We start from the raw sequence: 27,746 nt of genomic DNA, 5'->3' as shown, positions 1-27,746 counted from the left end.
CTTGATCTGCTGGCTGTGGTTTCTACATAGTAAGTTATACTAGATACATGCCTTCAGCCTGCATTTTACAGGGTTCAAGTCCAGATGAGTCAATGACCATAAAAACAACAGCAATAATAACAACAGTAACATCCTCTCACTCCAAATCATACTCACAGATGGAACTGGCACGAGAGGAGATGTGTGAGTTCCTGCCATTCCTGAGTCCTCGTAAGGTGATGGTGCAAGAGGGGCGGGTGAAAGGGATGGAATTTGCAAGGACCTTCCAGCAGGAGGATGGGAGCTGGGCTGAGGATGAGGAGCAGACTGTCAAGCTCAAATGCGACTACATCATTTCTGCCTTTGGCTCTGGACTGTCAGATGAGGATGGTATGTTGATGGGAAGAGGGTAAGAAGGTGGTGGCATGTGTGTGTGTGTGTGTGTGTGAGTGTGTGTGTGTGTGTGTGTGTGTGTGTGTGTGTGTGTGTGCACGTGCGCGCGTGTGTGTGTAATTCACCGGGTCGGTCAGGATCACTTGATGGTCGTGATCGTCAGCTTTTACCCTCCCGGAAGGGAGCTGAGAGCTCATATAGTCCGATCTAAGGGCAAGGCTGTGACCTTCACACATGCACACACCCGTCCCCTTGCTCAAGGGGGACAGTAACCACCCACTTCGTCAGTGAAACTTTTCGCAACCTGAGCGGGGCGCGAACTCCCGTCTGCCAAATGGCAAGCGAGAACGCTACCACTGAGCCAGCAAGCGGTGTGTGTGTGTGTGTGTGTGTGTGTGTGTGTCTTTACCTAATTGTGATATACAGGAAATGAGCTACGCTCGTTGGGTCCCGTCTCTGTTTCTTAATAAGTCAAATTTAGCTTTAAACTCATTTAAGTTTTTGGACTGGACGATCTCTTTGTCTAGGCTATTCCACAGGACTATACATCTATAAGGAAAACTATATGTCTTGATATCCTTCAAGCAGCTTGGCTTCTTCAGTTTCATTCCGTGTCCTCTTGTTACTCTCTTATCCCATAAAAACAGATCTTCTTTGTCAATTTTATCTACTCCCATCATGGTCCTGAACACGGCAATCATGTGTGTGTGTGTGTGTGTGTGTGTGTGTGTGTGTGTGTATCTTCATGAATGCATTTTTGTGTATTTTATTGAACTTGTGAATGGGATTCCATTTTCACTGACATTTTCTGACACAGTGAATGCATGGTACAGTACTTAAAAAATTTCTTAACATATTAGTACAGTACACATGTTGACATATTCAGATGTGATTGCATCCTCTTGATCACATATGGTTTGGGTAGATTGGCAAAGACTATAGCCTAGATAGGAAATAAATATCATTAATAATATGCTTATGGTTCCTGATGTAGGCACAGCTAATTATATTTATCCATCCATTTGCCCTTATTTTTCCTCAGTTTACCTCATCCTTTAGTACATACAACCTCCTCTGTCTTTCTTTTTTGACTCTTTGGCTATCCATGTATCCACTCATCTTTTTTTCATTCACCTATAGTCTAAGAAACCTGCCTCTCTCATTTATCTGCCTGTCAGTATCTCCATCTGTTTAGCCTATCTAAATCTGTATATTTCTTCATCAGTCCAAACATCTTCCGGTCTTTCTCTTTACCCTGCCTACTCCTCCTACAGTCCAGGCAGCCCTCTCTCCCGTCAAACTCAACCGATGGGGTCAGCCTGAGGTTGACAAAACTACCATGGCCAGCAGTGAGGAGGGAGTGTTCTGTGGCGGTGACATTGCGGGTGTTGCCGAGACGACTGTGGAGAGTGTCAATGATGGAAAGACAGCTGCTTGGAGTATACATAAATATCTGCAGGTAGGAGAGAGAGAGAGAGAGAGAGAGAGAGAGTTGTGTGATTTATTATGTGTCATCTTGGTTGTCCTCTTTATGAATCCATCTTGAGTTTTTGAGAGCAAAGATGAAAATGAAGGTAATGGGAGCATATGAAGGAGGGTGGTTTGTCATGGGAGGGGGATTCACAAGGATTTCCAAGAGCAAGTTCAGGGGATAAGCTGAGGAAGAACAGTATATGGGGGAATTGCAAAATGATATGTTACATGAGGAATACAGGCTGTCCTCATTATAAGCCTGGGATGCATTTCAAAGTAAGACAACTGCATGTATTTTCCTTCATTTTTTATTGGTGGTTAGAGGAAAGGTATAATCAAGAAGATATAGCAGATGAATCAGAAAATAATGACAGAATATAGATGTATGGTGTAAGTTCTCTTCTTTTTTTTGGGGGGACTAATTTTTTATTCTTGCTTTATTTTTTTACACCTGATGAACTAGGTAATGAACTGGAAGGTTTGAGTGGAGAGATTTATGAGTGAGGGTGGTGTGAGCTGGAGGAGGGCAGCTTTATAATGGAGGAAGGGTGACACAGAGGGTATTTATTTGTGGCCATCACTTCCTGGGCTTATGGAGTCTGGCTGTAGATAGATATTAGGAGTGTGTGTATCCTCTCAGTGACCTCAAACTTCTTTCCCTCCTCCCCTCTTCTTAGTCCTTGCATGGATTGTATGTACCGGAGACTCCTCAGTTGCCTCGCTTCTACACTGCCATAGACCAGGTGGATCTTTCTCTCACCATCTGCGGCATCAAGTAGGTTCTCTGAAGGAGTCATATTTCATAAGCTCATGTACACCCATATTATGTTCAACATTGAATTGGAAACATTTATCTCCACTCATACAAACTTGAAACACTTAATAACTCTCATATTAGAATTAATAATGAAATGCAAAATATGGTAATAAAATGATCTTTGGATGAAATAAGGTGTTATGGAGACTTGTTTATTCCTCACCCATGTTTTTAATTCTGGGACTGTAATATGCAGGAGAAAGCAAAGTGCAAGATGGACTATAGTTTGCTGGGGATGAAATGGTACAAAGCCTCCTGTGTCACCTAGAATATGGGACTGTGTTGTGTTGCAGGTTCCCCAATCCATTTGGTTTGGCTTCAGCTCCACCCACCACTGCAGCACCCATGATGAGGCGAGCATATGAGGCTGGATGGGGCTTCTGTGTCACCAAGACCTTTGCTCTTGATAAGGTTGCCACCATTTGAACAGCTGACAAATGAATTTATGTCAATGGGATGTTGATATATCTTGACCTGAGTTAATAGTATTATCTATAAATATATGAGTTGTAAATACATTTAAATGAAAAGTGATAGATCTTTATTCCCATGTTATTGTTTATGTGATCCCACAGGACATAGTGACAAATGTGTCCCCTCGCATCGTACGTGGCACCACTTCAGGCCACCTGTATGGACCTGGCCAGGGCTCCTTCCTCAACATTGAGCTCATTTCTGAAAAGACCTGTGCCTACTGGCTCCAGAGCATCACTGAACTCAAACGAGATTTTCCGGACAAGGTACAGTACTTTTGTGGGGTGAAGGGGTGGATGGGTGCATACATGTGGGGTGACTGGGGGGGGGAAGGGGTTGTGCAGAATTCAGTATTCTTTACAGTGAGTCTTATCATCAGGCACCCAAGGGCCAGGGGTATGTCAGCTTATCAAATATGGCAGAATATTGGATAGCATGCTTTCGGACATAAGTAAAAGTTTCCTATTTATCAATCATAGTCAGATGCCAGAATCCCATAAAGGGTGGCTGTTTGTCTTTGAGTTAGCTGTTTTATGGAGAAGGGCATTAACCCTCGACCAACCCACTTGTTGACACATAGGAAATTAGTTTCCTGCACTCTATACATTTACAGTACTGTACTCAGGCATCTGTTTGATGGCTTAGATTTATGAATATACAGTAGCAAATGGTGTTGTTCAAGCTTTAATCTCTCAGCTATGAGCCAGAACAGCATGCAAAGTCTCTTTATAACATTAGTCTTTTACTCATCATAGATTTGGAGTGGTCATAAAGGTTTATTCATGATCTGATGACCCGCAAACATTCTCCAGTTTTCAGCTTTAGTTTGAAACAAGTCAGTTTTTCCATTCCTTTGATATATTGTTGCTCAGTGGTGTAGGGAGCCCATGGGACAAGTTCATAGGAGCAGTTGCTTACCTTTGGTTGACAGGTCTGCTTGATTAAATGGGCTGGGGCTGAGCAACAACAACAACAACAACAACTGTAGCTCACTTTAACTCTTAGGTAAGAGTATACAATGTTCTGTAATGATTAAAATTGTCATGTAGTGTATGATTTTTTAAGAGTCAAGGTATTTAGAAAAAAGAATTCACCCCTTTGGATAAGGAGACTAGGCTACTTCAGCTGTGTTGGTTCTTATGTTACCTGCTTGGCCCTTGTAAACTCTGTTAGCTTAATGTTGTTTTGATAAGTTGGGTGACTGATCCCAGGCATTAATAAGACATTATGTGTATTATTTCTGTCATTGTTGGTGTGGGCCCAGGCTCATCAGAATGTGAATTCAGTGGACTGTAGACTGAAGTTGCCTTTCTCCTACAATCCACTGCTTGCCTGTCAGGGAATACAGTAGTGAAGGAATGAGGGATATTTTTATAATCAGACAGCAGAGCTGTCCAGTTGTTTTGGTACCACCATGTTAAGACATCCTTCTCCAGCACATCATGTACTTTAAACTATCCATATAAATCATGTTATATCACACCATATCATAATGGGGGAAGTTGCCCTGTATTACTGTACATGTACTGCATTATAGAGTGTACTCTCAAGACCATTTGTGTAGATATATATACAGTACTGTATTATGTTCCACTATATGCTGGTTATTATCTCACAAGTAAAACTGAGGTTCCCTACATGAACTGTAACTGTCTTCCATTAACTTGTATTTCTTTCATGTGATGGGTGACAGGTGTTGATTGGCAGTATCATGTGTAGCTACAATGCTGAGGACTGGACAGAACTGGCTAAGAAGGCAGAGGCTGCTGGTTCTGATGCATTGGAGCTCAACCTGTCCTGTCCTCATGGCATGGGGGAGCGTGGCATGGGACTGGCGTGTGGACAGGTGTGTGTCTAACCTGTATTCCCATATACAGTACTTAGGAAGATTTCTAAAACATCTTTCTTAGCAATTCAACAAAATATTCTCTTTGATGTTATTCATATCCTTTTTTTTTACCAACTAAGAGCACATAGATGATGTACAAGAAGAGGGAATATCATTGTGCCATATGTAAAAATAAACTGGAAAAAAAAAAAAGGTGCTAGAAAGTTGCTAGAAATTCTCCAAAGCCTTCAAGCCAGTGTTTGTCCAACAGTTATCGTGTTTTCTTAGGTTCTTTAACCCCTTCAGTCTGATGATATGTAGTTTATTTTATTCTTTTTACTACTGTGTGCTACTGTTCTGTTTTGGAGAGAGTTGGTGGTCAGAAAGAAGTGAGTATAGCCTTCATTAGCCCCCTTGTTGATAGTGATGCTTCCCAAGTTAAATAGAATTGCCTGGCGGTAACAGGCATTAAATATGAAAAATGCCATCATACAAAAAGGATTAAAAATAAGGGAAGTTCAGTAGGAAGTGAAATACAGCCTGAGGAGAGTTCCTTGGATATACTGTAACAACATTAATGCATTAAAGCTTCTCACATAACTATAAAGAAATAGCCATGATTAAAGGCTGTTCCATTTTCACAAGTGGGTCATGAAACATTTAAAATGGTGTACTCTGTTAAATTGTTTGAAATTAACAAGGTTAAAATTAGTAATATGTCAGCTGAGTGAAATGATTTAAAGCCTTTGGATACTTTCTATAAACTAGGTTTACAGATTACAGTTTTTTAAGTTCTTAGCCATTCATGCAGTGCATATACCTTTCTTCACCTGTTGATGGAAATTAACAGCAGTATTAGGTGTGTTGATGGAAATTAATAGGAATATTGGGTGTCATTTAGCTCCAGTATTGCCACTGTATCTTCAGCAAGTTGCTTGGGAAAATCTTTGTTAATGGCCTTTGTTAATGCCTTTACTGTTGCCAGCTCTTACTGGTGACCTTGAATTTGAAATCAGAGTTTTTTTTCTCCTAGCCCAGTTGACATACAGGGCTAACTGGCCCAGCTTACTCCAGGAAATAGACTGTAGTTGTGTAGAAGAAATATGTGGATGTAGTAGTCTTAGCCCAAGCTTTGTGTAAATATGGCTGAATGTCTTACGTGGGATTGTTTAGTAAATCCAGTTCCTAGGCTGTTAGCTCTGCATCACTCCATTCATAGGACTTCTGAGGGACATTGGTAACCATCCACTTCGTACCATATTGCTAACAACACTGATTCATCTCTTCATTTCAGGACCCTGAATTAGTACGCAACATCTGCCGGTGGGTTCGCGCAGCTATCAAAATCCCATTCTTTGCCAAACTTACACCCAATGTCACCAATATTGTTGCTATTGCTAGAGCTGCTTATGAGGGTGAGTTATGATACCATAGGTCAGAGCAGGGTAAAGGAAGACTGGGTAGGGTAGAAGGTTAACCTAGGTCAGGTTAAGGTTGGGTAGGGTAAAGTGGAATGGGTTGAGGTGGGAAATGCCTGATTTATTAAGGTCTGCTTTCATTAGGTTAAGTACGATATATATCATTAGGTTATAGAAGCTGTAAGAAGATTCCATGATGTGTTAGTGTCCACATTAATGTATGGGTATGGTAAGAGATTGGTAGGGCATGAGTGTAAATAATCAAGAGTAAGAGATGTGGAAATGGTGCTGTTGATGAATGTGTGTGAAGTGTTTAGAGTGGATAGGATAAGAAATGTAAGTATAGTAAGAAAATATGTTGATAATAGAGAGGAGAGAGCACTTAGGTGATGTAGTCATATGGGAGACTGGATGGAGACAGGGTTGTTAAATGGGTATGTGAGCCTGTGAATTTGAAGGTTGGAGGAGGCACAGTAGGCCAAGATGGATGAATTTGGTATATGAGTGTGTAAGAAGGCAGAAAGATGTTGAGAGGAGGGAACCAACATGGAACTGAGCTTGTTAGATGAAAAATATATGGAGAAACACACACAAGGGTTTGATGCTCCTATTTTAACTTTATACTGTATTTCAAGAAATGACCATCCAGGAAGGGTATGTGGAGCACATAATGTATATGGTCATGACTATAAGGCAGAATCTGGATTCCTGAGGATTGAATGATGTGTGAATGATTCTGTGGGTAATATCAATAGGTATGTTGCTCTTAGTTCCCCCACTCTTTTCTCTTTCTTAGTTCCAACATTCTGTTTCACCCCATCTGTGAAAATAAGGATCATGAGATGATGATGATGATGATGATGATGATGATGATGATGATGATGATGATGATGATGATGATGATGATGATGATGATGATGATGATGATGATGATGATGATGATGATGATGGTGGTGATGATGATGATGATGATGATGATGATGATGACTGAATTAAGATGATGTCCAATTTGATTAACTGGCTAAACGAGATTAAGGTACAGGATAGTGGATGAAGAGTTCTGTAATGTTAAGGAACCTAGTGTGAGGGATTTTGTTCATATAGTTTTTGTAATATTATGCAGCCTAATTTGATCCATTGTGTCTGTAGTAATCCTTTGATGTTACATGACCTAGTGTGATTTTTCTTTGTCATTTTGCAAATTCTTTAATGTTATTTGACTTGCTGGGTGGTAACCATATAGCCACATTTTGGCAACCGGTGGTTTAGTGGGTAATTATTGTGCTCCAGTTGGATTGAGCTGGTGAAGATTTATATCCAAGGGGTGGTTGGGGTTGATTGCTCATGTAATGCCACACAGGGATGAGTGAGGCTAGTCACTCTCATCTTAAATATCGAGACCAACTGCCTAGCTCCGGGCTCCTATGCTCCTCATGGGGCAATGTGGGATTGGATGATGGATGGATGGATGGTTATTTGACTTACTGTTAACCATCCTGACCATATGAATTCTGTGATGTTATGTGACCTTACGTGAAACCTTGTGATCATGTATGACTGGAGGGATAGTGGAGGAAGAATTCTGTGCTGTTGTGTGACCTAATGTGATGCAATGTAACCATATGAATATTGTGATGTTATGTGACCTAGTATGATGCACTGTGATGTTATGTGACCAAGTGGGATGCACTGTGATGTTATGTGACCTGCAGGTGGTGCTGATGGTGTGACTGCCACAAACACTGTGTCAGGGCTGATGGGACTCCGTCTAGATGGGTCAGCCTGGCCTTCAGTTGGCAAGGAAAAGAGGACCACGTATGGGGGCGTGTCAGGTTAGTGTGCAAGTGTAGATAGTCCTTGTTGTATGTGTCTGTCTTTGACATTTGCATTGCTATTAATCCACTGTAAGCAAGAAAAAGAGAACACATAGAGGGTCATGTTAGGTTCGCATGCATAATAGATAATCTCTGTTATAAATCATCTGTTTTTGACATTTGCTTTGTTATTGCTATAACATTTTGTTGGCAAGGAGAAGTGAACCACATCTGGGGGCATGTTGAATTACTGTGCATATATTTACTGTACAGTCCTCCCTTACTGTAAGTCATTTGGTTGTTTTATCATTAGCCCTTTGGCTGTAGTGAGTTTGTATGAGCTGAATATTCTCATGTGTCATAACCTTGAACTCTATAAGAAGTTCTTTATTATCTGATAAGGACTTATTCATGATAGCTTTTACTAGTTTCAGTTTCCTATGTTCTTGAGCATATTAAGTTTGTCTGACATTAGGTAAAAAAAAGGAGAATACTTGTAGGTAATTTTCATCCAAAGTGTTAAGTCTGTCATAAATTACAGAAAACTACCTATTGTCAGTCATTTCTTAAAGTCTAGGATATGTACAGGCAAAATTCTACTTTAAGTGCAATCACAGTACTTTAAGTGATACAGTATATACCTCTGGATCTAGACAGAGAGTTATCCCTTTCAGCTGTATGACGTTACATGTTTTTTATCCATACTACTTTACAGATAGTTTTATTTAGCTTAAGAGTGACTTGCTGAAATAAGAGGGTTAGATACAATAGCATCATTTTTCCTCCTCATATCTTGATGTGTCCCTCAGATAAAATAAAATAATCTGAACATAGCAAGAACACCATTAAAATTACTGCACACAATTGCTTTGAAGGGTCAAGGGCACAGAAACATTCATGTCAAACATCAACTTATTTTTTTAATGAGCCATACAAAGCTTTGAATGAAAAATAGGTATTGATTTATGACCAGTTTAATTTTGCAATGACTAAATGAAACAGTTTTAAATTAGGACCACCTCTATAAAAACTCTGTTGTTAACTGAAAAGCTGATATGCTAGTTTCTTCCATTCTACAGTGCCTGTTGTATTCCCCATTCATACCCTGCAATTTAATGGCCACAGGCAATGCCATCCGACCAATTGCCCTGCGTGCCGTTACTGCCATTGCTCGTGCCCTGCCAGACTTTCCAATCCTCGCCACAGGGGGAATAGATTCAGCAGATGCAGGTCTTCAGTTCCTCATGGGTGGTGCATCTGCACTCCAGGTGCGGTAGGATTGGGTCTTTTGCTTATGTTTAGAATTCTGAAGGAGGGAAAAGTAGAAATAGGAAGCAAGGAGGGCAGACAAAGAAATGAAATGATAAAAGTGAAGGAAGAAGTAGGCAGCAATGCATCAAGTGAATGGATGATTAGTGCCATCACTTGCCACCTGTGAAAGTGGTAAATTATGGATGTCACACTATATCGATAATTGTGAATAGCCATACTCTGTAATGGTTCTGGCCTCCTGAGTCAGGTAAACCTTTTTTCCCACATTTACTTTTCTTTACTTAATATAGATCTTCCACATAAATAATCATGCATCTCTATATATGATGTGCTCTTCTCAAATATTCTACAAGCATTCTTTGATCTAGAAGTCACAAAACATGCATAAATGATGCTGTTACCTGCCTGATCAATGTGAAAGGGAGGAACAGTTTTCACTAGTATTTTCACACTGTTAATATATTTATGTATTTAACTACAGTATATAAACAATATATATATTACTCTATATGCAGCTCTGGGCATGGACTTGGCATTTCATTCCCTGAGGCTTAACAGTCCATCTATGGCCACACTCATTCCTATGTCCTTTTTCCAGTTTATTGGGTGTGTAACTTTGTCCAGAACCAGGATTTCTTGATGTTGGGCATAGATTTGATAGTCTGTTCCCTACAGCCCAGCAGTCTTCTATGCCACACACTTTCACATTTCCTTTTTTCATTGGTTTGTTAGGTATGCAGCTCCATCCAGAACCAGGACTTCACAGTAATCGAGGACTACCTGATGGGTCTGAAGGCGCTTCTGTACCTGGGGGCACGGGAGACTACCAAGAACTGGGAAGGACAATCCCCCCCGACACCAGTGCACCAGTTGGGCAAGCCCGTCACACTGCCCCGTGACATCAGTGGCAAGGTGAGCACTGTCCTACACCACCCTGCCACACCCCACCCTGAGCCACACTGCTTCACTGCACTCCATTCCCTGACCAGCCATGTCTTACCCTGTTATACCATCCCTACACAACCCTTTCTCACTTTGTTAGGTACTTCTGTGCCTTGCTCTGCTCTGTACTGCCCTGCCCTATTGTGCCTTGCCCTGCCATACCCTGTCTCACCCATTTATGGCCTACTCTGCCTTTTTCCACCTTAGTCTCCTCTGCCATGTCCAGCTTTACTCTATCCTGCTCTGTACAGCCTTGCTTCACCCCACCTTACTTAATCCTGCCCACACCACCTCATTCCCAGTCCTGCCCTGTCTGACCTTGCCTGGCCCTTTCCCATCTTTCCCTATAACATTATATCCTACTATACCTCTCCCACTCCTTTCTACCCACCTTTCCCGGCATGCTTTACATCCATACCCCACATACCCTGCCTTCCTTGCCTTGCACCAATGTCCCTAGCTGCCTTGAAGTATCAACAAACAAAATCACATCACCACTGTGCTGCCCCCTCCTTGGGTCTTTGAAAGTCAGGCTCATGATTCAAAGCAGCTCACACTGATGACTGGTCACTGGCCAGATAAAGTCATGAATGTCAGTTGCTGCAGATTCGCCAGAATGATTTCAGAGCTTGGGGAGGGGAAAAGCAAGAGACACAATAGGACTTTTGTCACATATATTGCATGACAGCACTATGGATAGGACAGGGGTAGGACAGTGTGAGACGAGCTGGAGGGCATACTAGGGAAAAGTAGGTAGGATGGAGTGGGAGAAGTAGGGCAGGTCAGAGTGTCACAAGACAGAACAGAGTATGATGAGACAGGGCTGGGCAGGGTGAGACAGGTTTCCTACTCTTAAATGATTTAGACATGGTAGCCAAGTCTCAGGCCCCCTCTGTGTCCCAGTACAAGTAATATGTGATTGTCTATTATAAAGTAAACTTTTTATTTTTAACACTCTGCCTCTCCCAAGCTCTTATTCCATCTGTTTCTCCACCCTCACCTTGGCCATCACAGACACTGCCCAACTTTGGACCTTACAAGGCTGAGAAGGAAGCACTCATCACATCACACAAGCAAGAAGCAGACCTTTTAGCTGGGTGGACTGCAGAGGAGAGCAAGGCAGCCGAAAGCCCCAGGTTTGGTGTTCCATCACTGAGTGAAGTGATTGGCCGAGCCTTGCCCATGGTCGGCACATATGGTGAGCTTGACAACAAGCAGCAAAAAGTGGCACTTATTGATGAGGTGAGTGGAGACATTTGTCTTTCTCTGTTGTTAGGTCAGGCAGCTTACAGAGTGTTAATGTTGTGTTTCTCTTATTTGTAGTACTGTAAAAATTCCATGGTTTACTATGGGCTTAGTAGCCAAAAAGAATGTCAAAGTCAACTTATGACAAAAACTAATGTATTATCATCTTGCAGGCAATGTGCATCAACTGTGGCAAGTGCTACATGACGTGTAATGATTCCGGGTACCAGGCCATTACCTTTGATCCAGAGACACACTTGCCCCATGTATCTGATGACTGCACTGGCTGTACTCTGTGTGTCTCTGTCTGTCCCATCATTGACTGTATCAGGTGTGTCTTTCCTGCTCCATTCACTGCCTTATCTTGCCTCTCTTCTTGATGTTGTTCTTGGAAGAATATAATTGCTAACTTCTGTACTCTGAAGAAAAGAAACTACAGAAAGAGGTGCTAGAAGATAGAATGAAAATGGGAAAAATAGTGTGAAAACGTAAGGGATGAGAATGGAAGAATACTCCTAAGAGCAGATGAAAAGACTACATTATTTTGAAACAGTGATGAATGGAAGTAATGAGTGCAGCAGTCATAAACAGGTTTGACATTGGTGTGTACTGAAAAGGAATGGACCAGAAGCGAAGATTTGTTAATGATGAGGATGAAGAGTGGGAAGGGAAGAGATGATGAGGATTGCATTCATTCATTCATTTGTTATCTAATCCCGTGTTGCCCCATGAGGTGCATAAGAGCCTGGGGCAAGGCAAGTTGGTCTTGACATTTAAGATGAGAGTGACCAGCTTCACTCATCCCTGAGTGGCATAATGTGAGCAATAAACCCCAGTTGCCCCTTGGATATAAACTTGCACCGGCTCAGTCTGATTGGAACACCTTAATTACCCATAAACCACTAGTTGCCATAATTCGGTTACAGTATATGGTTACCACCCAGCATAGTAAATGGTTTCCTGGAGTACAGGAAACCATTTGGCCTGTCACTCAGTGTAGAGTCACCTGTAGACAGAAGGAAGAGGAGAGAATGAGGGAGAGAAAAACAGAAAAGGGAAGGATGGAAAGAATGAAGGAGAGAAAGACAGAAGAGGAAGGATGGGAAGAATGAAGGATAGAAAGACAGAAGAGGAAGGATGGAAAGAAGGAAGGAGGAGAGGAAATGGCAAGCACCCAAGAGCAGCAGTACATCGAATGAATGGATGGTGAGCTCCTCCACCTACCACGAATGGGGATTACACAAGTATAAAATGATGCAGCTAATAGAACAGAATTAAATGTTTGTTGCAGATATACCAGAGAGCTTGTATGAATAAAGCTATACCAGTGAAACCTCAAAAGGGATTAACTGGGACTAGCTCTTACTGTTGGTGGAGTCAGTAGCTAGTTTATTGATTGACATGTCTTACTGTTAAGCTAACGGTAGCTAGATTTTCTTATTTGAAAACTGCCAGTGTTTATATTGGCCTAGGAAGTATATTGTATTTCTGTTTTACATTCAAAAATACATATTACATTTGGATCATATGGTAAGAATAGTTTTAAGGTCTTATATTAAGAATCAGAGGTCTTATATTAAGAATCACATTTAACTCATCCATACTATTTCCTTGCCTCTAGAATGGTGGATCGAGATGGTCCATACCTTCCAAAGCGAGGAATCCCACTGGACCTCGGAGTTGTCCCTCGTATTGCAGCTGTGGCACCTGCTGAGCTTGTTTCATCATAACGAGGGCAGATGTGCTGAGGCCAGGGATACTTTCACTACCACACCATGCCCAGCCCACACACATTGGATGGTGACATAAGGTTTAGGAACTCACAGCTGTATGCTCAAACACTATTTGGTAAAGTGGAAGGCATTTCCCTAGCGTTCGATGATACAGTGCTGGATTTTCTGAAGCACTTGGTACAAATTCTGGCCTCTCTTTATTGTTGCTTATTACACTCTTTAATGTGACATGCAGGCTGGTGAAATCTTATTACCAAAGGTATTCCCTTAATGACCATCTGTTATTGGGGGCTTCAACACTTTTGCACTCTCAGTTTTAAACAAATGGCCCTTAGTCACCAAATTTTAGTAGTGAAATTGTTGATTCATTGTGTGTGACAGTAAGTTTTGAGGCTCATTCTTTTACACTTGAATGACCGGGATTTCCCATTGCTAAGTTAGATTTTATTAGGCATTGTCCAGAATATCGTATGGAAGCATGACACTCCCAGTGAAGTTTTAAGGAAGTCTTTTATCCACCCAAGTATTGTCTTACAATTCCATGTTTTTTCTGAGTATGTACAAGAACATACATACCTTTCCATACTAGGAGAAAATTTTGTTTGACAATTATTTTGTGTGGTAAAATGTTCTCTGGTAAAATTTATTATGTTATGACTATAAAATTTGAGAATGCAATCTTGAATTACCCCTGAGTTTCAAGACCCCTGTCACTTCAGTTGGTTGAGTCAGTCACTTGTAACATGACTACATGATCACTTCATCCAGCTCAGTCACAAGTATCTTAGGGTGAGGTGACATTGACATCACCATCCCACAACTCTGTTTCGATAGTTACCAATTATTTAAGCTACCAGTGTGTATAATTATTACTTACCAGTAGATGGTGTGTCTGGCATGAGAGGCTTCTCTAAATTTCATCTATGTTTACCTCTGTTTTTCATGACAGCTTAAACAAAGATATACCTTACCTCTTATATACAGTATCAGATATACCCTACCTTTTACATACTGTATAGTATCATTCAGTGCAATAAACAACTCCATACTGCTTTCTCAGTATTCTCTACAGTGCAGAGGGGATGCTAGTCTCCTGTGGTTCACTGGGTTCTTGTCCACATGAGCATGGGGTCAGTTACTGCTGCTTTGATGCAGAAATGCCAGTTGCATCCTAACTTAGCTGTTTGATTGCTAGCTGTCTCATGTGATGCATACAATTATTTAGGTGCACAGGTCCTCCTTGCAACAGATACAACTTTTTAGAAACAGCCAGAATGAAATGAAAATAGTATCATCATAATAAAGTCATTACTGTACATTTCTGTAGTTGTTTTGTTGCCCTAAGTGCTTATTTTACCAAAAGTATAGGCAAGAAAAAATAACTTTGCTTTTTAATTTAATGGAAGAAAGCATATGACAGGGTGGATAGACAAGGATTGTGGAAAGTATTAAGAATATATGGAGTAGATGGAAAGTTGTTGAATGTTGTGAAAATTATGTATGATGGCCTAAGGCTGCAGTGTGTGTGGATGGTGAACTGAGTGAATTTTTCTCTTTGAAGGTTGGGTTGAAACAGGGATGTGTCATGTCTCCATGGTTGTTCAATCTGTACATGGATGGGGTAATAAAAGAGGTACAAGGTAGGGCAGTGGATGTTGGAGTGGCCCTGGTGTGAGAGGGTGGTGTTTGGAAACTCCCTGTACTGTTGTTTGCAGATGATACGGTGTTGTTGAGTGAAGATGAAGGGGAGCTGCAAGGCTTGGTGGATGAGTTTGGGAGAGTGTGTAAGAAATGGAATCTAAAGATGAATGTAAGGAAGAGTAAAGTGATGGTCTTTGAGAGAGGTGAAGTCAGTAAATGTACAGTGAGGTTGGATGGTGAGGGAATGGAAAATATGAGTACGTTTAAGTACTTGCGTAGTGTGATGAGTAAAGATGAAAGTTTGGAGGGTGAAGTGCTTGATTTTATTTATGAACTGCGATTATGATATTATTGATATGGTGTATTGAAGTGTGTCTGTACTTGCTATCTTTTACCATACATACAGCATAGTTTGGTTTTATTATTGTGGCATTCACATTAGTTTGTCATGGCCCCTTCTGTAGGTCTCTGAGAAGTTTTAATCACCTTACATGATTGAGAAGTAACAAACCTTATTATCTGAATAGAAATTGAGTTGGGGTGTCAGTATAGCACAGTATTATTTAATTCCTGTTAGCTACTGTAAAAGTCTATCTATCTATCTATAGCCAGATGCCATAATCATGTAAGGGGTGGCAGTTTGACTTTGAGTTAGTTATTTTATGAGGAGGGGCACTAACCATCTGTCAGTTCACTTGTTGACACATAGGGAAACTGTAGAAGTATGCATATTTTTTAATTCATTATAGTATTTTGGGACTATTTCAGTTTATTTACACTTTTTCTGGAATGTACCATTAACATGGAGTAAGCATATTTCTGCATATGGCACCTTTCTGTTCTGTATTTTCTTGTATGTTACTAATGCTACCCATGTTAATATTAAAAAGACATGAATGCCGTACGAGAGAATACCTGTGCCAAGGTGGAGAATGAGTGACTGGCTGTGAGAGTGTGCTGCAATGTTACTGGTGTGTAAATGAGGTGAAATGAGAGAGAGGGAAGGGGGAGACCAAGGATGAGATGGAGGAATGGTATGGAGAGGTATATGAGTGAGGGTGGTGTGAGCTGGAGAGAGAGCAGGCTTATGGCAGAGGAAAGAGTACCACGGAGGTACTGTAGTTCATTTGTGGCTACCCTTTCCAGGATTAGGGCAACAGACTACATGTAGGCAGGTAGATAGATTGCTAGATGGATAGATAGATAACAAAATAAACTGTTAAGGTAGGAAGTGACAGAAAGCCTCTTGAACTGAGGAGACTACATGCCAACAGGTTCTGACCATTTACCCCTGTCTTTTTCTTGTACATCCAGTTTTAGTAAGTTTGTTTCGGATGTTGACAACTATTCTTAGTTTGATGCATTTTATTTTTTCCAGTTCATGCTAAAGCATTTGTATCTGTCTTGCTTCTTGTTCTCATGTTTACAATTTTTTTTTTTTTTTCTATTTTTTTTTACCATATAAAAATTCTAAGGAACAGTTTGGTATGATTGAAAATATAGTGACAAGGGTGTTACCTAGTCAAAGTTGTTTCTTTATAAAATTGTTAATGAATTCACTCCTTAATTTCACATTTGATTTTGCTCGCAATACTTTAAAATGTTGTTATGAATTCAGACAGGAGTGTTACATTTTTCGGACCCCTAAACAGAGTATGAAAAGCATGTGTATCACTTAAATCTGTTTCATTATATAATCCATATCTTTTACAGATGCAGTGTAGCACTGATTATGATGTTCTTCGGGAATGTTTGGTGTGGATGTATACACGTATGAATCTACAGGCATTCCTCAGTGTGTAGGATGTGCACTGGTGAACCTCTGTTTTAAATGAACAACTTATTGTTGAATTTCTGACCATGCTTCTGCTTTTAAAGCAACATTATGAGTCTGGGGAACTTTGAAGGTAAATAGGAGTAAATTCATCAAGAAATAAATAAATGAAAAAAACTTGGAGAAGTACATACTGTATTGTACTTCCATATTTTTTAACATATGAAGTGAAGCTGTATTACTTCAGACCAATTCATTGCATGTGTCTGATTAACACTTGGTGTATCATATGAATTTTGTTGAGGTTATACAGTAGTTTATGAACTGAAATGCTTTGTTATGTGATCTGTATTCAGAGTTTATTGTTCATAGCCTATCAGAATTTATGAAGGTAAAATATTATGATGTACTGTACTGTGACCCACAGCCAGTCTATTGTTGAGAAGCTATCAGAGTTTATGCTTTTTGAGAATGATTTTTATATCTTACAGTATATTATTTTTACAGTGGGATAATGCATAAGGAGCCATTCCATTAAGTAAGATTTTCTGTTAATTCAGGCATGTCTTGAGTTCCATGATTTTACCCTTATATGATGAATTCTGTGCTGTTCTGAATTTTCTACTGGTAGTATTAAATATGTCTTTTTTATCTTTCACTATGATTATGACCAGAATATTTCCAGGTGCCAGTGAGAAAAAATGAACTTAAAGAATGTTATTCCCTATTTAGTACTGTACAGTTTTGTATAAAAAGATATCTATTCCTATTTCCATTACAGATACTTGGGAATTTAATTATGAGGAGAGAATAGCCAGTGTAAATATTAAGAAATGTACTGTACAGGGTAACTTACAGTACCTGGCAGTAACATTTTCAGTCAATAAATTCAAAACTGTGTGATGGTTTGTTTCATTCTCCATGATTAGTGTGAGATAGAGCCATTTTGTTATCAGCTTAAGAGCCTCTGTAGCACCTCTTCCTTACTTATTTAGCTTTGCCTATGGTACATTTATGTCTGTTATTTCTGTGTAGCCTTTAAGCAATGTGGTTTGAATGGATGATACTGTAATTGTAGATAAAAGTAAAAATTGATGATTGTTGAGAGAGATGATTCACAGTTGATGTGCTGGCGAATGGAGACTTGAATTCTTGGAAGAGTCTAACTACCTTGGTGTAATAACAGAAAACACTTAAATGTACAAAAGAAGTAAAAAAAAAAACAAGTGGCTCAAGAAAGGTAAGTTATGTGTGCTAGATGAAGCCTTTGATACAAAACAGAGGACTGAGTCATGAAGATATGTTGGTGCCCACACTAATGTGTGGGTATGAGACTTTAGTGTGGCATGGTTGTGAGAACTTAAGAATGAGATGTGTAGAAATGGAACTGGTTTGGATGAAGCAGAAATTTGCTAGTGCTGTGTGGCAATATCTGATAGTTCCAGTGCCTAACAGTAATATGACATTAATGTCACTGACACTGATACTCACGGTGAAAGGTTGGGTATCTGCATTTTTAATGATCTCCAGGTGGTACCCATCAGCTTCTAAAAGTCTATGGAACTAATACAACTGCGAGGATTTTGATCTCACCACGTACCAAAGTAGCACTTCACTTTGATGTACATTGAGGGGGTTGAGGGTTGTTGTAGAAGGTGGTGACAGCCAGTGATAGATTGAAGCATGATAGGGGGGGAGTGGTTGGTAGGGTAAGAAGTACTGGAGTAAAAACTGCAAGACTGGGTTAATCTGAGAGCTTAGGGGTGGCGTAAGGGTCTGGTAGGAATGGAGGAGGTAAGAATGAAAGATAATGCAGAGAATGGAACAAAATAAATCATGGAGGAAGAGGTGACAAGGACTGTGTGTGAAGCATCGTAAGGGGAAGGGTTGGTGGGGATTCATGCAATGAAGGCTTTTGATTGGATATCAGATAAGTCTCTAAATTAGCTGGTAGCAGTTGAGTCAAAATCCTCCTCCATGGTCTTGTGATCTTACACAGTTAAGGGATGTCTAATCTTGAGAAGAAACACACCAACTAGGAGGAGGAGCACACATTTTCTCTCCAATCAAAATGACAAATTGGGGAAGGCTGAAGGAGTGAGGTGATTGTGGTATCCATGTGTCTCCATTCTAGTCTGTTTAATTTGTATATGCATCAAAGCCTGGATCTATACTCATTTTACTTTAACTTGGCCAAAAATTGCATCTCTCCGTCTTCTGTTCTGAGCTGTAGCAGTAGATTAGCATTAGGATATGGTGCTAGTCACAAAGAGGTGTTATGGAAAGGATGTAGAGCCATAGTACTGTATTATCTTATTGCCATTGAGCTATGTGGAATAAGCTGCAAAAAGGAAAAACTGGACCAAGCAAACGTGGGTAGAGTGGCAGTTTTATGGAAACAGAAATGTCCAATAAGATTACATAGAGGAGTGTGTGTGTGTGTGTGTGTGTGTGTGTGTGTGTGTGTGTGTGTGTGTGTGTGTAATATTATTTTTGCCTTATTTTTATGGCCTAGCACATTGTGTGTGTGTGTGTGTGTGTGTGTGTGTGTGTGTGTGTAATTATATATGGCCCTAAAATTTCGAAAGTTGTAGAGCAGTGATTCTCAGCCTTATTTCTGTCAATTACCGTCAAGGCTTGATATAACCAGCTTTTTACCCCCCTCCCTTCCACGTACCCCCACACAATAAAGTGCATAATGGCATAAAATACGAAGACAATATACACCTCTGATATGTGCAGTGCTTCCCCGTGTGCAAGGCCTGGGTGGGCTAGGTTTACTATGGAAGAGTTGAGAGATAGGATGGGACTGGAGTGTATTGGTGTTGTGTTGAAGAGAGGAATATTGAGATGGCTTGGACATGTGGACAGGACGGGGGATGATGAGTGGGTGCAGAAAGTGAGAAGTGTTAATGTTGGGGGTAGTGTTGCAAGAGGTAGACCGAATTAGACCTGGGACAAGGTCACTGAGCATGACCTCAAGGTTAAGGAATTAAATAGGGAAGCTACCAGAGATCGAGCAGCATGGAGCGCCTCCATTAGGGGATCAAGACCGACGCATGCAAGCATGTTGGAGCCTTCAAAAACGAAAACGAAAACGAATCACGGTACTGTAGAAAAAATAGTTCTGATAAAGGAATAAAAAATACCTTTCACTCATGTCAGTCAGAATGAAAAAAAAAAAAAAAGCCAGAAACACTAAAAGCAGAAACACTGCTGCTGCAGTGTCTCAACCAGTTTACTTATTTAGTAAATATTTCAGAAATATTATTTAATTTCTGGGTTGATATATTTACCCCCAGCCATGGAGGGGGGGGGGGAAGGAGGGATTGAAGGGTAAAAAGAAGGAGGGGGTAGAGGGGAGGGAGGAAAAAGGAGGGGAGAGAGATGAAAGGAGAGGTTGGAAGGGAGGAAGGAGGTAATGAGGGAGAGGGGGATGGAGGGGGATGGAGGAAACGAGATTTTTAGGGAGGAGGAAGAGGTGGAGGGAAGAATGATGACATGAGGTGGTAAGACAAGGAGAGAGAGGAACGAAAGTAAAGGAGGAAAAGGTAGAAAGGGGAGAGAGACAAAAGAGAGGGGGGGGGGAGGAGCAAGGACGAGGTGAAGGGGAGGGGGGAATGGTGGGGGGGGGAGGATGGAAGCGAGATTTTCAGGGAGAAGGAAGAGGTGGAGGGAAGGATGACAACAGGAGGAAAACAAAGTGGGAAAGGAAAAGAAGAAAGGGAAGAAAGGCGAAAGAGAGGGGAGGATGGAGAAAAGGAGGGGGGGAGGAAGAAGGGATGTGAAGGGAGAGGAAACAGGCAAGTTAGTGGAGGGGGAGGAAACTAGTGAGAGGATGGATGGATGGAGGGAGGGAGGGGGAGTGAACAAGTGGCAGGAAGGAATTTGGAGGGGAGGGGGAATTCTCCGGCTTTAGGCAGACTGGCTTGAGCTGTGCCTGGAGAAGGATGTCTGCTCTTTTGGTAAGCTGTTTTTCCTGTTTCCTCTCTCTACTTGCTTTTATGATGTTACCGATTTTAGTTTGTAACAGAAACACTCCTAAGTATTTCTAAAGCTTGCTCAGATATTTGAAATGGTAATAACTGCAAATAGAAAGATAACAGCCGTGTGCTTGTGGAGATCGGGGTGTGTGTTTGTGGAGATTGGGGTGTGTGTGGAGACTGAGGTGTATGTGTGTGGAGATTGGGGTGTGTGTGGAGACTGAGGTGTATGTGTGTGGAGATTGGGGTGTATGTGTGTGACTGGAGTGTATGTGTGTGATTGGGATGTATGTGTGTGAAGATTGGGGTGTATATGTGTGGAGATCGGGGTGTATGTGTGTGATTGAGGTGTGTGTGGGTGTATGTATGTGGAGATTGGGGTGTATGTATGTGGAGATTGGGGTGTATGTGTGTGGAGATTGGGGTGAATGTGTGGAGATTGGGGGGGGGGGTGAAGATTGGGGTGTGTGTGGAGATTGGGGTGTATGTGTGTGGAATTCGGTGTGTGTGTGTGTGTGTGTGTGTGGAATTCGGGGTGTATGTGTGTGGAGATTGGGGATAATGTGTGATTGGGGTGTGTGTGTGTGTGGAGATTGGGGTGTGTGTGTGTGTGGAGATTGGGGTGTGTGTGTGTGTGGAGATTGGGGTGTGTGTGTGTGTGGAGATTGGGGTGTGTGTGTGTGGAGATTGGGGTGTGTGTGTGATTGGGGTGTGTGTGTGTGGAGATTGGGGTGTGTGTGTGTGGAGATTGGGGTGTGTGTGCGTGGAGATTGGGGTGTGTGTGTGTGGAATTCGGGGTGTGTGTGTGGAATTCGGGGTGTATGTGTGTGGAATTCGGGGGTGTGATTGGGGTGTGTGGAATTCGGGGTGTAGGTGTGTGGAGATTGGGGTGTAGGTGTGTGGAGATTGAAGTGTGTGTGTGATTGGGGTGTATGTGTGGAGATTGGGGTGTGTGTGTGTGGAAATTGGGGTGTATGTGTGACTGGGGTGTACGTGTGTGGAGAGAGTGTGTGTGTGTGCGTGTGTGCGTGCGTGTGTGTGCGTGTGTGTGCGTGTGTGCGTGCGTGTGTGTGCGTGTGTGTGCGTGTGTGTGCGTGTGTGTGTGTGTGTGTGTGCGTGCGTGCTTCGATGTGTGTGTGGAGTTTGGTAAGAGGTCCGTATGTGCAGTTTGGGGTGGGGTCCTAGTGTAAAGTTTCGGGAGGTGTGTGTGTGTGTGGATTTTGGGGTTGGTGTAGAGCTCAAGTTTTGGGTGTGGAATTTATTTTCATTATTATTATGGATTTTTGTTTTTGTTTTTGCATTTACTTACAAGGATTTTCTTTCATGGGTGTGAGTTGGAGGGCTGCATGATGACGAGGAGGAGAATGACATGGGAGCCGCCCTCTTTGGTTTCAAGGCTGAAGAGGGCTTCCACCATCACAGCTACCAGCCTACTACAATCTCACCTTGCACAACCATACTCATCCATCCCTTTGCCACTGTTATCGTTAAACGGTGCATTTCAGATTTGGTGAGTATGCCATGAACATTTGTCCGATTTTTTTTTTTTTACTATCTATTAGGGTTTATATAGCTTGAGAGGCTTTTCTAATGGGGTTAGACATATTAACTTTCAACGTTATATGCAAAAAATCATTTGGTATAGTGAGTTTCTCACCTGACAATCACCAGCCCCATTTCAGTAACTTGATGGCAAAATGCAGTCAGAGTGGAAGGGTACTTTTGACTGTTTCCTTTTACCAGTGACAATAACTGATCCCCTCTGCCAGTGACTGAATACTTTTTCTTCTGCCAGTGACTGTAAATAATTGTTTCCTTCTGCCAATGGCAGTCTTTTAAATGAGTGTCCAGGCATTTTTCAGTGAACGGATCTTGACTTTGCTCAGTTTTTGTTTGGCAATTTTTTTTTTTTTTTTTTACTGTTACAGCTTTCTTCATGTAATAGACATTAAAACAGTCTCAAGGACTACTTTTTCTTTGAAGTATTTAAACACATCTAGAAGTATAAAGTGCAATAGTTAGTGTAGATATAGGCAGATATTGATAGATATAAAGCACCCGGAGTATAGGGGATTATCTGGAGGTGTTTTAACAATGTTTGCAGTTTTTTACATCAATAAGGAAAATGTTCTGACGAGCTTAATTTATAAGGATGAAACCAACCTTTAATTTGGTCATCGTCGTAGTCGTCGTTATTTAGTGGGTTAAGGTGCTCCCATGGCTGAGATTTGGAATTTAAGTGGGTGTTTGGTACTGTATTTTTGCTCCAGCTAGAGCTGCTATGGAATATTGTCATTTTTCCTCTAGGTACAGAATTTAAACTTCTGATCTTTAGGGGCTCCAGTTGGCAGGTGTTTCAATGTCAGGTGTGTTAGTGTGTATTTAGGACAGTATGTTTAGGTGTCCTGTGGTTTAGTGGGCTGAGGTGCCTGGTGACGTAGAGGCTTAGGGTGCACTGACATAGTTATTGGATGCCTCGTGTTCCATGGATTGAGGTGCTTGGTGGGCCAGTGTGTTAGGGTGCCTGGTGGCCCAGTGGGTTAGGGTGCCTGGTGGTCCAGTGGGTTAGGGTGCCTGGTGGTCCAGTGGGTTAGGGTACCTGGTGGTCCAGTGGGTTGGGGTGCCTGGTCAGTAGGTTGGGGTGCTTGGTGGTCCAGTGGGGTAGAGTGCCTAGTGGTCTAGTGGATTAGGATGCTTGGTGCCTCAGCTATCATAGCTTGGTATTTGTTTTTGGAGTGGTCCAGTTCCATCAGATGAAAACAAACTTTCTAATGTGTTTTTTCCTTTTTTTTTTTAATATATATTTGCAGGAGGCGAGTTGAGTTTTATCAAGATGGTTGGAGATGACCCCAGATGTATAAAAGAAAAGGCCTTATGTTCCAAGAAGATTGGTAATGTGTTAAAATTGCAGCCCATTTTGCTTTAACTTGGCCTAAACTTACCATCTTTGATTTTTAAATGTTTGGCTATAACAGTAGATTAAAATTAGTGGTGCTAGTCACCAAGTTGAACTGTTGCTGTCTTTTTGCTACTAAGAAGTAAGCTGCCAAAGGATAAATCTTGGCCACGTTAAGGTGAAAGACCTATAGTTGTATATACAGAAGTCCTCGTTTGTGCTAGTCATGAAAAAGTGCTGTGTAGTTACAATGAGAGAACGATAATTGTATATAGAGAAAGTCCCATTTTACCTACTTTTTTTTTTTATTCCAGGTAGTTTACTCATTGTCCCCAGACTCATTTTTATGCTTCTCGTGAAGTGCTGAAATATTTTTTCCCCTGGCTTATCTGCACCTGAACATGGTGGTCTGTAGGCCGAAGTTGTCCTTAACCTGTAGTCCACCATTAGCCTTAGGGAAGTTTGGGGAGTATATAACTAGTAACCAAAGAAACTCGTCAAGGCAACCTTTTGCAGTGCCTAGAAAGTGGGTTTATATGACTTGTAACCAAGGAGACTGTTGTGTGCATCATTATCCTTAGGGAGGATAGGGAGGTATGACTATCAACCAAGGAGACTCAGAGGAATAGTGGGTTAATGACTAGTAACCAAGGAGACTCCTGTAATCCACCATTATCAACATGGAGCATAGGGAAGGAACTGAGGAATGCTTTGTTTAATGGGATTGCGAATTGACGAATTGAAGCATTAAATGTTGAGCAACCTCAGTCTCCTTGGCCAAGTAGACCCATCAACCACAGACAAATGAGCCCTTTGCAAAGCCACCCCACGCAGTGCACCAATGTTCCCCTGTGGCTGACAGTCCCCTGCAACAGTGGGGTGCGGAGAAATGTGGGGTTTGGTTCCTGGATGGATGCTGCATTTGTATCTCTCCACCAAGTTAACAGGGGCACCATAGTAGGTTCCACATCACCCCGGTGTCTGGTTATATGGTTACCACCCAGCACTGTAAATAGTTTACTGGGTTGCAGGAAAATATTAGGCTTGGCACTTAGTGTAAAACCACCCGAAGTGGAAAGAGGAGGAATAAAGCGAGATAAAGGAAAGGGAGGACAGATACAAATTAATATTAGTCAAGGAAGAAGTAGACAGTATTACATCGAGTGGATGATGGTTGCCACCACTTAACACATGAGGGACTAGTAACAGAGGAGACTCGAGAAGACAACCCTCTCCTGTGCTATACCACGTTGATGTGACTAGTAACTAAGGAGACTGTGCTACCTCATGAAGGCAACCCTCTCCATTGCCTATAAAGTTTCATTGTTATAGCATGTTTTCAAACCTGACAGATTCCTATTCCATTTTGTCTCAGTTGAGGGCAGTGTGTAGTCAGACTGGAGAGTTGATATGACTAGTTAACAAAAGTGATGATATCTAGGGCTGGTGGCGGTACTGTCCAAGCAAAGGGAAAGTGGCCATGTGCAGTTTGCCACAAGGGTGTTGGAATTAACTCATCTTGTGCAGTGTTTGTGATAAGTGGGTGCATGAGAGATGTTGTGGTATTAGAGGTAGGCTGCGAGAAAATGTTTATTTCATGTGTGCAGTGTCAGGGAGAGCATGTAGAGACTGGCAGGTGTGAGTGGACTGATCCTGCTGGTGAGTCTCGAGTGTGTGGAAGATTGTGACTTGGGGGACATATGTGCTGAAGGTTAGGCTGGGATGGGGATAGGGTATGTGGTTGGAGGAAGCTGTTGCCTCGCTTCTCCTGACACTGGGAGGGCTCTCCCTTCGTACTAAGGGATCTTTGTACGTGGCATATGTCTGAAGTGTAATGCTGCATGGTAGTGAGAAGTGGGTAATGAAGGAAGAGGATATTCGTGTGCTCAAATAGAAATGAAAAAGATGAGATTTGTGTGTAGTGCATCCTTGAATGACAGGCTTTGGGGGGGGGAAGGGGTAGAATTGCGATTGAAGAGTATTTTAGTGATGGGGAGAAGTAGATCGAGATGGTTTGGGCTTGTGGAGAGGATGGAAGATGGCAGTTGGGTGTGGAGGGTGAGAAGTGTGATGTTGATCGAGTTGAGAGGCAGACCCAAAAAAAGACTTGAGATAAAGTCAAGAGTGAGACCTCAGGGAGAAGAGTCTGAACAGGGAGGCTGATAGAGATCGAGTAGCATGGAGAGTTGCTATTAGGTGACCTTGGCCGAAGCAAGCAGGCGTCGACCTATAAAAGCAAAACGAAAATAAGTTACCAGTGAAACTAATTAGTATCTAATAACTAAGAACGTTACATTTATTTATTTATTTTTTGGCCAGTTATGTCGCTTGAAAGGTGTACCTATAAAGCTTATTAAGCAGAATACAAAATTTTCATTATCAGTTGGATGGAAGGAATATATTAAGCCATACTTGACTTTAAATGAGGACATCTGTATATGTACCATGTATGTATTTGTGGATGTGGGAGCATCTCTTGGCCATTCAGTCAGGCCCCAAGAATTTTCAGCAGTTCTTCATTTGTGTAGATATTAGTATATTGCGGCCCTCATGATCCCACATCCATTATATATTTTTTTTATATGTGCTGACCATGAAATATTTTCTTTATTCCAATAAATGATTGTTTTATATAAATGTTTTAATATTTTATCTTGTGGAGTACACAATTTTTTTTGCCTTTAAGACCTTTTGAAATATGAAATTTTTTTTTTCTGACAAGGCAGTAGTAGAATTTCCGATATTTTGGAGGTAGTAAAGTTAACTGTTTTTTTTTTTTATATGTTACATTAGTTGTTTTGCCGATGAGTGAAGTATTTTTTACTTATAATCAAAATACAAAACACGTAGCCCCAAGGACTGCAGCTAAAAAAAAAAAAAAAAAAAATCCATGCTCCTGGTGCGGACCAAAAATTGTTTGAAACTTCTCGACAGTTTGTTTAGTGGCACATAGCGATGCAATGTGCCAGTTTTTATTCCCTGTGACTACAATTGTTGCATCCTTATCTCATTTCTATCGCTACGTCAATGGTTACTGCTACTCTGCACTGTCTGCTTGAATCCTTCCTCCACTCTGGGGGGTGCGTAGGACCCGTCTAGCAGCAAACTCTCGTCCCTCTCCTGTCAAACTCTGTAACGTAAGAGTTAACCGTTACTCAGTCCTTCGTGTATGCATGAGGTCAACGCTGGAACTTCCTCATTATATCTCACTGCCTATGACCCTCCAGTCTTTGAAACGAGGTGTCCAGGCGTCTTGAATTTAACTTATCTTGAAACTGGCTCTTAGATTTTTTTTTTAATTTTTTTTAAGGGAACAGTCTTTCATGCTTTCTAGCATTTGGTTTGTTTTCCTTTGCATAAAAAATATACATTTTAAATTTAAATTTCTGGGAATACTGCCTAAAAATTAGTTGCTCTAGTGTTCATCTATTTTGTTTGACTTAGACCAGTTGCATGGGTATGAAATGGCTGGGTAGGCCAGGAAGAGCATATTGATGTAAACTGGGAGGCTGTCCATAGAGGCATAGCTAACCCTGAATTTTTTATCCAAGGATTTTCAATGAAACAAAGTCTTAAAGGCAAGAAATGTTATTTTTTAAATATATAACTTGTGGCCTTGTTTATTTAGCGCTGGAATGATATACATATTTTTTTTTCAGGACGCTTTGTTAATGTTAGATACGTTATGCTAGCATTCCACATGAGTCTAGTCAGAAATGATAGGTCATTCTGTTGCCTTTTGCTCCAAAAATTAGGACTGGGAGACCGAGAATGAGATGGAGAGAGAGTGGAGAGGATGGAGAATGAGAGAATTAACTAGGAGAGAGTATGTGCGGGAGGTGAAGGGGGAGACAGAATGGGATGGAGAGGTACAGTATGCGAGAGACGATGGTGTAAGTTAGGCTGAGGGATGATAGAATGAGACTAACTATAAAAAAATAGAAGTGTGAGTGAGTGAGGCGGAGGTGGGGGGGGGGGGCAAGACAGGGGAAGAATGAGACTGAGGATGCGACGGAGGGATGGAGTGGAGAGGTATGATAGAGAGAGGGGTGTATGTTGGGGGA

General features: G+C 41.4%; 1 protein-coding gene across 1 annotated transcript in view; it reads left to right on the top strand.

Moving 5' to 3' along the window:
* The window catches only part of su(r) (dihydropyrimidine dehydrogenase su(r)), a 42,983-nt gene extending 29,555 nt beyond the window's left edge, over positions 1-13,428 (top strand). The window contains exons 9-21 of the mRNA XM_080268574.1: positions 159-369; positions 1,647-1,831; positions 2,523-2,620; positions 2,956-3,073; positions 3,238-3,402; positions 4,830-4,982; positions 6,259-6,379; positions 8,095-8,214; positions 9,322-9,464; positions 10,201-10,380; positions 11,425-11,652; positions 11,829-11,986; positions 13,277-13,428. Of these exons, the coding sequence (XP_080124700.1) occupies positions 159-369; positions 1,647-1,831; positions 2,523-2,620; positions 2,956-3,073; positions 3,238-3,402; positions 4,830-4,982; positions 6,259-6,379; positions 8,095-8,214; positions 9,322-9,464; positions 10,201-10,380; positions 11,425-11,652; positions 11,829-11,986; positions 13,277-13,385 (1,989 nt within the window). The 3' untranslated portion in view covers positions 13,386-13,428. The remainder of the gene's footprint in view (positions 1-158; positions 370-1,646; positions 1,832-2,522; positions 2,621-2,955; positions 3,074-3,237; positions 3,403-4,829; positions 4,983-6,258; positions 6,380-8,094; positions 8,215-9,321; positions 9,465-10,200; positions 10,381-11,424; positions 11,653-11,828; positions 11,987-13,276) is intronic.
* Positions 13,429-27,746: the final 14,318 nt, after the last annotated feature.

The sequence above is a fragment of the Coenobita brevimanus genome, chromosome 28 (assembly GCF_032717465.1).
Source record: "Coenobita brevimanus isolate Jiangsu-jjx chromosome 28, ASM3271746v2, whole genome shotgun sequence".
Classification (NCBI taxonomy): Eukaryota; Metazoa; Arthropoda; class Malacostraca; order Decapoda; family Coenobitidae; genus Coenobita; species Coenobita brevimanus.
Note: the sequence above shows the minus strand (reverse complement) of the source record. Positions and strands in the feature narration are given on the sequence as shown.